General features: G+C 37.9%; 1 protein-coding gene across 1 annotated transcript in view; it reads right to left on the reverse strand.

Annotated features, from left to right (window-relative positions):
- Window positions 1-10771, reverse strand: part of LRP2 (low density lipoprotein receptor-related protein 2) — a 136338-nt gene that overhangs the window by 6450 nt on the left and 119117 nt on the right. The window contains exons 67-74 of the mRNA XM_009325415.1: window positions 10182-10347; window positions 7546-7674; window positions 6533-6753; window positions 5924-6100; window positions 5069-5188; window positions 2668-2758; window positions 1998-2065; window positions 1722-1839 (exon numbers count right to left, since the gene is read on the reverse strand). Coding sequence (XP_009323690.1) covers window positions 1722-1839; window positions 1998-2065; window positions 2668-2758; window positions 5069-5188; window positions 5924-6100; window positions 6533-6753; window positions 7546-7674; window positions 10182-10347 — 1090 coding nt within the window. The remainder of the gene's footprint in view (window positions 1-1721; window positions 1840-1997; window positions 2066-2667; window positions 2759-5068; window positions 5189-5923; window positions 6101-6532; window positions 6754-7545; window positions 7675-10181; window positions 10348-10771) is intronic.

Below are 10771 nucleotides of genomic sequence, written 5' to 3' on the forward strand. Positions count from 1 at the left end.
CTAGACGACCTTTAGAGGTCCCTTCCAACCCAAACTATTCTATGATTCTATGATTCTATGATTCTATACTCTTTTCATATAAGCAACTGTTCAATCTGCCTATAGATTTACAGTAACCACAAGTGCACGTTAGATTTGCATGAGAAATATTGGAAACGGGCTGAAAGAACACTGTCAGGTTCAAAATAATAGGAGCAGTGAAAGATAGTAGTGAGTAGCCATATACAGGACCTTCAGCACAGAACTCTGAGCATTGAACTCCCCAAAAATATGCAACTACAAATCCACTGCAGAGTTAACCTTTGAGTTCATTTTGTCAAATTTGCCTAACTTGAAGGAAGACAGAAGCATTGATATAATCTTTCCGTTTGTGTGTCCTCACTGGAGCTGGCTTGTGCTAAAACTCTTGCCTACAGCTGGTGCGTTGTGCACACACTTTACCAGTTGGCCCCGTAGGCATTAGCTGATTCAATTTAAAAAAACATAAATCTTAGCTGTGATTCATGTACATGGACAAGTCCCATGTTAAGGGTAACAGCTAAGCTATAGCTTGAGTTAACTCTGCAGTAAAGGTATGAGTTAACAGTTTAAAAAACGATTGAGCAATGACAGCACTAAGGCATATTCATAGCAGAAATGAAAACTGTGAATCAAGCCTCACAGACAAAAACTGACATCTCCATTTCACATGGCCTTATAATTTATATGAGAAGTATTGTTGAACAGTAAAGTTTGAGTCAGTGCTTTAAAATTTCTACTTGTTCACTATCTGATGATGCAGAAAATTTCCATTCAAGAAAGCAAGAAACATGGAATTTCAGTGAGCAGCTTGGAGATATCTTACAAACTCTTTGATCTGCACAAAAATTTTGCTCCTATAAGTCATAAATAAGTTTAATTAGTTCAGTGTAATCCTCTAGTGAGGAAGCAGTTATAGCTACACATTACTGATTACAATGATTTAATTACACTGATTTAAGAGCTACTACTGTGAAATTGGTGCAAAGACTATGAAGATGCAGCTTTATGCCTTTAAAAACACCTAATTTGCTTAAAGCTAAAAAAAAATTTGAAGTATTACGTTCTGACATCTTTTTTTAAAAAATTAATTTAAAATCATTACAAATATTTTTTCTTCACCTTCCTTTGATTTAAAACATCAAATATTTTTGAATGATATTTCACACAGCTGGTTTTCACTGGACAGTATGACTGTCAGGAGAGCAGGAACCTACAAAAAGCCCAGATTTCTCAGGCACTGGAAACAGATAGAAGTTCACTACACATGCCCCGTATCACTTTTAAATAGATGAATACAGTGTTGCAGATGAGATCAGCCTTTCAATGTTAAAAATATCTCTTTGCCAGAATCATCTTCTGACAAAGTTTTATAAAAAATTAAAACATATGTAACTATGGTCTTTTGTATCTTTTTGAACTGAATATCCAGTTCCAGATCTGGTAAACAGTCTTCTATATTGCTCATTATTTAAAAGCTAATTTAGAATGTAGAAGTTTTACAATAGTCCTTTGTTACAAAATAATGATCACCTATGATATTGCTTGGAATCAAAAATCCACTGGAATTGGTGCAACACTGCACTTCCCATATTCCAACAGAATGGGCACGCGGCAAACAAATTGGATTTTTCAGAAATATTTAGGAACAAACACACATTTTCAGTGCACAGATTCCAGCTATGAAGGCCTTCAAAACATACCTTGGTAGTTTGGGAAGTACTGGTAAAAGGGAGCCTGTTCGTCTGTAGTTAAAGAAGCCTCCAACCGCTAACACTCCAATTATTATGATTAGTATGACCGTCAGCAACACTGCTACTGCTGCTATCAAAGACAGAAGAACAAGCGAACATTCAAGCAAGCACAGTTCAGTGTAAAAAAAGAGCCCAGAGAATTATAAGCTTGACCCTGAACAGGTATTATAGTATTATACATTCTTTAGCTCAAAGTATCAAGTGTAATATATACTTGAAGCTTACTTGTTCCAGGAGACACTCCCTTTGACAATCCTATTTCACAATAATTCCCAGTGTAGCCGTAAGAACACCTGTAAATGTAAGCAGGACAGCTGACTGAACGGCTTTTATTAAGTCTAGGATCTCAGCTTTATTATTATATTCTGTAATGTTTATCTACATGCTATAAATTTTAACTCCATGCTCAGTAATTATGTATTTCACTGACTGTAAATATAGTATGTCTGCTACCTTCATAGAATTAGTGGAAATAAAAAGTGCTGAGTCAGAAAACTAGTCCCTGAAGTCAAAAGATTTGGTTTCAGCAGAGCATTGGTGGCACCTACTGGCTGTTCCAAGCTACATTTACTGAGCATTACTTCTCCATTGTTAAAATTTTTTGGTATAGTCTTTTACTAGAATCTTCAGATTTTTGCCTTTTTTGCCTTTCTGGGTTTTTTGGTTTTTGTTTGGTTTTGTTTTGTTTTTTTTTTCCAAACTGATGCATTTACATTGCTTATTTGCTGATATTTTTATGTGTATATGTGTTTTTCTGTGATTGTTACAAACATGCTACTGCAGACGTATGACATCTTCTGAAGCATTTCCAACACATTTCAAAGAGTTTAACTGTCTTGTGATACTTAATCAGCACAACCTGACCCAGGACTATCCTAACAACATACTGACTTACTTGCATTTTGGAAGACCACTTTCATCTATATAGCATGTTCCTCCATACATGCACCTGCATGCTGGTGGCATTGTGGGAGGGGATTCAATAGCTGCAAAATTTGAAAGCCATATATGTGTTATCAGGACATCTTCAACAAAAGAAATACTACCATAGAGCATTTTATTTATCTCTACTGAACTTGCGTGTGCAAACTCACAGGCTACTTTTCAGAAGCTTTGCTTTTAATAGCACATGTGTTTGTTGCTCTTATATTTCTTTTTCTGCCAAATTAGCTTATTTTAATTGAAGTAAAACCTGTTCTCGGAAAATAACGACTTATTCAGTAAAAGTAGGCACAGACAACTCAAAAGCCGTATGTCCCATCACTTTCTTTTGCCGGTGCAATGCAGCCCACCACCACCCTTCAAAGCTCTCCATTCAGAAAGCAGCAATACTTTATCTCCTTTGCTCAGACTCTTCCATCCAACCAGCCTGAAGCTGCACAGGAAGGGCCAGACTGTGATGCATTTACTTTCGAAGAAAAGCAGTGGATGGAAATGCACAGACAAGAGGGCCCTCTAAACTCTCATACATCCTGACAGTGAGAACGAGAGAGAATCCCAAAGTTCTCAGAGTTTCTGTCAGTACAGAGCACAGCCTGATGGCTTGGCACCAGGTAGCACAGAAGCCTGTTCTTTATCATGCCAGTGTCTCAGCTGCACTCCAGGAGCCCTGAGGTGCCCACGTGGCAGTGCTGCCTGAGCTGGCCCACACACAGAGCTACAAAGGTTCCAATGTTATTCTAATGCTGAGTCAAGTGAAAAAAAAGTGAAATTTCTTGAAATTGTACTAGCCTTCAGTAAGAGCTCAGGATATGCTGTCAGAAAAGTGTAGTTCACATAGGAAAAGCTCTGGATCTCAGACATCATTATAAGCTATAAATTAAGGATGGACTTCGACAGTCTGTTTTACACTGATAAGTTAGATCATAATACTTTTGTCATAAAATTTTTATCAGCCAGAGGTAGAGGAAGTCTGTTGCTACAATTTTCCTTACAGGTAAAACTCCCTTCAAGTACATGGGATACCAAAAGGGAAAATGCAGAGGTCTTACAGGCTGTTTCTCAGTAGCTGCAATATCGGGAAAGGACCAAATAAACCAAATGTATATACAAAAGCTATGTTTGGTCAGTATGTCAATTATGGCAGGCACAGCTCACTGGCTAAAAAATTTGTCAAGATTAAAAATTAAAGTCAAGATAAAAACTGAAGTTCAAAAATGGAGACAGTACTGTATATCCTATTTGCTGTCTCCTCCTTTTCCTCAAAATAAGGTCAAGCACAGTTTTCTTAATTCCTGGACATTTTATGTAAATCAGTTTCCGCAAAGAATAACAAATGCAGTGTCCTCAGAGCAATAAACAGCAAATAGCAAATGCAATCAACAGTGTTATTGATCCTTAATTTAAATATTGCACACTTCCATTCACTATTACAGCATATTACTAACTCCTCTTTCTGCAGCTCACACCATGTGGCAATAGGAAAGAGCACTAACAATTATTATGAAAATGTAATTTAGAGGTAAGGCAGTGTAAAAAAATACGACATTTTCTCTTTTAATGCAAAAAGAAGAGAATTCAGAGAAGATTAACCATAGAAAAGATGCCAGACATAATGTTAGAAAGCATAATTTATTAAGAGATATGTTGCAAGGACAAGTACAAGGACATCTGGCTACCACCCACATCACTGTAAGCTAAGAATGCAGACTCTCAGCTAGAGAAATAGAAATCCTGCAGTGGTATGCTCTTTCTTCTCAGGAAAGGCTGAGCAATTCTATTTTATTGGCGCTCCTGGAAGCACTGTGGGGGCTCTGCTGCAATGCAACAACCAAACACTAAGTTCTAGTGCTTAAAAGGCTTTCCAGCATGTGATAATTATCTAGAAGTTATCTCTGTTTACACTGTGAGTTCTGTAAGCTTTGTTTCAAATTTCTATAGTATTCTATTATACTGATCAAACAATACCTTGTACAGAATTGTACACATAATTGTAAACCATAATCTGTCAGAAATTCTCTAAGCTCTGAAATCAATGCATTTGAAAAAAAGAAGAGAAAATATTTTGGAATTTCAAAACAAAAATCAGAACTTGTGACCAATTTTGCAGCTGGGTCTGGACTGGTTGGAATGATATATCCATATCCATTTTACAAATGACATGCAAAGAGATTAAATGAAATGCACAAGGTGACCACAAATCAGTGATAGCTGAGAATAAAAGCCAGATGTCCTGACTTACCAACATCTATTATATCAGCTAACTCATTCCTCCATATTTCTAATTCAGTAATGCATTTGCATTCCTAAAGAAAAGCTTCCTTTGCTTTCATTTCCAGTTTGACAAATTATTCTACCTGCATCACACTCTGTGCTGCTGCCTTCTATGAATCGAGTCCCTTGAGGACAAGTGCAGGTGTACCCTCCTGGTCTCAGCAAGCAGAGGTGGCTGCAGACATCTTTACAAGGATTAGGCACTGAAAAAATAAAGTGATAAAGACAGTTGAAGAAGCAATGCGCCATATTCCTGAGGTAAGACAGGGCAATTCCCTAGTCAGTAGTGTATCTCATCAATATCACACACCAAAAATCTAAACAAGTCTAGATCAATTTTTTAAAACAACTGATGCCCAAATACCACATTTATATCAAAACCTTCTCTCTGCCTTTTCTTATATTCTTAAGGGAGAGACTATGGCTGTTGGGAGCCAGCGTAGCACCAAGAAGAAACTGAACGTTTCCAAGCAACATGGAGCTTTCTGATTCTGAAAGCTAAAGCACCTTTAAAGAGGGGTATGCTGGATGTTGCTCTGGACATCCTCCCCTGTGATTACTGTGGACATGTCATAGCTGAAATATCCCCCTTGGAGGCAGTATTAAATGGCCAGCACTTTGTATGTTACCAGGATAAATTCGTATCGTGACTGCCACCTCTATGACAGCTCCATGATGGAGGGGAAGAAGAGAAAGGACAGGGGCATAACTTAGAACTAAGAGACTCTAAAGAGCAGTGTGTGGTATTCCACTGTTGATTTTACTTTGGGTATGCAGAAAATACTTGCCAGCCTCTGTTCCATTTTTAGGTTTCCAGAAGTGAACATTATCACATACTGATAGACACATTATCAGAAGATTACTAAGCTCTTTGAAAACATCAATACCAACTTTGATCTCATAGCAAGGAATGGCTCACCAGGATGCTGATAACCTACCTGACTGATTGTATCTGTGCTGGTGATAGACACGCACTTGAGTAAGCCACGGATTTACAGTCAGCACTTTCACTTTTTCTCCACTTCCAAATTTATCTTTCTTCCAGACTTCTCCTCGTTCTTTAGCTATCCAATATAAATGGCCTTCAAAGACATCAAGGCTGTATGGACTGCCTACTTCTCAAAGGAATCAAACAATAGACTGTCAGCAAGCAAATCTCTAGCAGAAGCGATAAAACTGCTGTTCTTCTTCAGCTTAAATATATCGTCTAATCCTTTCATTTTAAGACATTTGCAGTTATATATATACATCCTCATGTGCCTGACCGCTTCACGCCACTGTACCTGCAGACTGCTTAATAATATACATAAAAAAAGCAGGAATCTAACTTTCCACATTGTCCCCTATTTGGGTCATGTAAATTACCCTTAGGGAATCTAGTTACTCATCATGAGCTCTGAACCTGGTGTGCCATTTATCCCTGTATGAAGGAGGAGAAAAGACTTATTCTTTGAAAAGCTCCTGAATCTAGCCCCACTTGTGAAGCCCAAGTGCTTGTTAGTATACATCTTGGTTACTATTATATTAATTGCATAATAAGGTCTTACCTCCATGTAATACTACGGTTCTGTCTGTCCCATCAGGTCTCATGGATTCAATAATATTTTCTTTAGAATCACTCCAATAGACCCTATCATTGTTCAAGTAATCAATAGAAAGACCTGTTGGCCAGCCAAGGTCTTCAGAGACCAGAGTTTGTCTTTGTTGTCCATCCATCCAGGCACATTCAATCTTTGGCTGCCTTCCCCAGTCAGTCCAATACATGAGCCTGAAAGGACAGAACCAGAATTTAATATAGTTTGGAATTTGTCCAAACTATGACAAAGGACCATGATTGTCCTTTGGAGTTTCATGGAAAAGGTCAGTTGTGGAACATAAAGCTGTTCAGCAACCTATGTTTCGCAGATGTGATCAGGAAAGTCACAGAGTTCACTAAACAAGCTTGTTTCGAGTACAGAAGATAAATACCAAAAGAAGAATGTTTGCATCTTGTGTCCTGATTTGGAGAGAGAGTGGTTTTAATGACAGTTTCTCATTCTCAGTGGAAGAAAAATGACTGTGAACACTGAACATCCATGAGTTACGATACAGCTGCAAAGACCAGGTGACTTCAGGGAGTGGTGCTGCTTTATTCCAGCTGAGAGTAAAGTGATATCTGGTGATATCTGGTGATCCATCATATAATATAAGCAAGCACAGCTGTTGAATGTAGCAGTGCATTTACATTGCTTTCCACTGTGAAGGAGGCAATGTCTGTATTGCTTGGAGCTGGTAAAGAGACATTCCCATCAATTTACCTATTTCAGCAGTAACAGAGAAATTCAGTGGGCACACAATAGAAAAGAGATTTTTCTATGACCTACCTGGTGTTGTCACCACCACAAGCACCCATATGAAAGCTAATCCTAAAATATTTTCCCATGTACACAAATTTCCTAACATTAGTAATGGCAAAATCCAGAAAGCATTCCCTTAGTCTTTCCTGCAAAGTTTACCATTGTGGGGTTTTTTGGTATTGGATAGCATTGAATATAATTCTGGCAAGTCCTGTAGTACTTACCCACGTTTTGGATTGACAGCAATAGCTGCTGGTTGATCCAGTAGAGAAAAGACAAGCCATTTTCTGTACCGTCCATCTAATTTTGCCACTTCTATGCGATTAGTCCCTGCATCAGTCCAGTAAAGATGTCTGAATTACATAAAACACAAAACATTCCAAAAGTAAACAGTTTATACTTGGGAGAGGAATAAAAAAAAAACTTTTTTAAGAAGAAAAGCTATATCAAACCCAAACAAAATTAATATAATGAAGCTGCATTGATTACATCTGAACTTTTTCAGTCTGGAGCATACGGACCCTAAATATAGGTGAGTTTAGCAAACGTGATCTATCGGCTCACCAGTTTTTTCCTCTGACAAAGTTTCTGCAGCTGCCTCTGTTCCTTGTCAAATAATCTTCATTAAAAGGCTACTGAGAACTTTCATTGTTACTTTTAAGCACCAGAGGTGGCTAATAAGCATCTTTAAAGATTCAGTTTTCCAGAAGACAATGAGGTTCATTACAAATAAAAAATTATCTACCATGTAATTGATACGGCAACTCTGAAGGTATCCAGCTTATTAGTCCACAGCTCCTCTCTAGACTTTTCTCTTCTGACAGAGACGTTAATGAATAAATTGTTACCACATCAGACGCAAATGCTTTTAGTCCCTACAAACAGGGCACTCAGTCTGCTCTTCCTTGAATTTTGCTTATCTTTATCGTCATGGCTTTATTTTTTTTTTTCACCTTAGATAATAAACATACTCATGATTATGCACTCACTAATCACACAGTGCCTTCTGATGGAATAAATTATCTCATAAGTGCCTTGGGAATGTCAGAAAATACTGTAATTCCTATTTTGCAGATAGGAAGAAGGACTAAGTGTCTCAAACCATCTGTATCAGTTTTTATATAATGTGCAGACACTTAAATATGTTTTTTTAAAATACTTTTCAACATTGTTCTGGAATCAGTGTAACACTATGTTTAAAGTGCTGAAGATGCTAGCCTCACCAGGATGCTGGTGATATATATCCTTTATCCTTGCTCTCATGACCATACCGATTTGTGAATAGAAATTCAGACACTCCCTTCTGCCCTCAGAGACATTTGGTTTTCTGGGTGGCCTGCAGTTCACAAAGCAAACAGCAAAATAACCTTAAGGCTGAAGACTAGCCCAGACCTTAATACATCTATGTCATATTTTAAAACTGCTGGAAGGAAAGATACAGTTTTCCACTTCTTTTTTTCCATCATGACTGGCACAATTTTTCAGGCTAGTGAATCACTTCAGCCAGCCAGACTGGCTTTATCCCGCTCTAGAAATCAGGGTGACATACTGCATGAGCAACTCCATAATTATTTCATAGGACACAACACCTAACACAGCATACATCACCTAACAGAAAGAGTCTAGATAATGAAAGCTACATATCAGGCCCCTAACGGGAATAAGTCTTTTCCCAATCTTTGCCTAGCCATACAATAGCTTTTTGAATCATTAGAAAAAAACCCTCTGTTGCCACAAACACAATTCAGAGTTAAGTGCTACCTAGCCGCAATCCAGATCTTAAGCACCTTCCAATCATATTTTGACTGAGGACATAAAAGGTAAAGTATTCATCCACTTAGTTGATAACCACGTGACAGAGCGGAAGCAGATAGCTAGGTTCCTTCTTTTATTTTTCAGCTTTCCAGAAACGTCATGCTTTACTATGATCTTAACGTCCTTCTTCTTCACCCTATTGACTGCATTACCAGGAACATCCAAAATTTGTCAACAGCATTCAGAAGATTGACTCATCTCTATAACCTCTGTTCATTCAGCTTCAAACAGAATCCTGACTACATTCCATAGTGTCTGTCTACAAACATCAGGATCCTCACAACATTATACCAAATGAACTACAGCTACACCTGTCCACCACATCCTTTAACAGTTATATTGCAAATAAGAAATGACACCATCGACATCAGAGTCAAACTCCTAAAAGTCATGCCCAACTTTCTCCCAGCTCTTCTCCAAGGGAGGGAAAATAAGCAGTGATCTCATGATTTCTAGGATTAAGTTAAAAAATTGCCATGTTTTAGCCTAAAAAAAAAAATCTACAGCCAACAAGAGGGGAAAAAAAACTCTGAGACACAATTACAAAAATATAACCACTTTCTGAGAAAACCATTTCTGAGAAATTCATCAGACTTCAGAGCTGCTTCTGCTTTGGGATTAGCTCATATAGCACAAGGCTGGTAAGAAAGGAACAAAGATAAAAGACACATTCCGTTATGGACTGGGGAGGTCTCCTTCCAACAGCAGAGAAAGCTTGTTCCCTGGAGCTTACCTGAGTCCTTGAAGAAGAATCCATCTGACACAAAGGCCAGTGTATTATCACTTTACTGATGCACAACTGATCTGCCAGTTGTGGAGTAATGTAAGTTTTCTCAGAGAGCATGTGATGCAGTCAGCAACATGCATTTGACCTATTAACCTGCTATCTGGGCAAACAGAGCTTACTATAGTCTTCTGAACTACCTTGAGACTAGGTATCTTCAGAGACAGTTCATAAGAAAGAAAAAAGTGGATTTTGCACTGCCTGATCAGACCCTTGACACATTCAACATACAGCATTTTTCTAGCTTTTCAGTGCACTTACCTTCCAACCCAGTCAACAGCTAACCCATCAGGATTAACTATGTATTTGAGATTCAAGTCAACTTCCTTTGTAGGATTGTTCCTACTGCTGTCAAATGTGGGCAGATAAGCACGTTTGATGGCTCCAAACTCGGAACCCTGTCCCAGTATGCTGAAGTACACAATACCTTCAAAAAAGATGACAAAGACAATTTTTAATGTCTAGTTATTCCGTATTTTTGGATAATTCTAATCTTTCTGAGGCTTTTATGTGAAGATACCAGACCCATTTATTTATGAATAACATGGAGCTGTCTGTTCAATTAAATTACATTGTGTTAGTGTGTAAATTTTTAAGTCATTCATCATAGGTAAGATGCACATCTAAAATAATCTTGATCTAGATTATGAAGAAATATGTATCACATTTTTCAAGAGTAGAGGGTCTTAGCTTTGAAGCATTTGCACAGGATTTTGAGAGTAATTTAGATTCTCATGACCCTAAGGAGCAAGCATGGCCCAGGACAGTGGCCGTGTGTGAAAAAGGCAAAAGCAGGGAAGTAAATAAAGAGGCAAAGATATAAGCTAATATAGGGATCTATTGGCCATTCC

This window comes from Pygoscelis adeliae, unplaced genomic scaffold (assembly GCF_000699105.1).
Source record: "Pygoscelis adeliae isolate BGI_AS28 unplaced genomic scaffold, ASM69910v1 Scaffold106, whole genome shotgun sequence".
Classification (NCBI taxonomy): Eukaryota; Metazoa; Chordata; class Aves; order Sphenisciformes; family Spheniscidae; genus Pygoscelis; species Pygoscelis adeliae.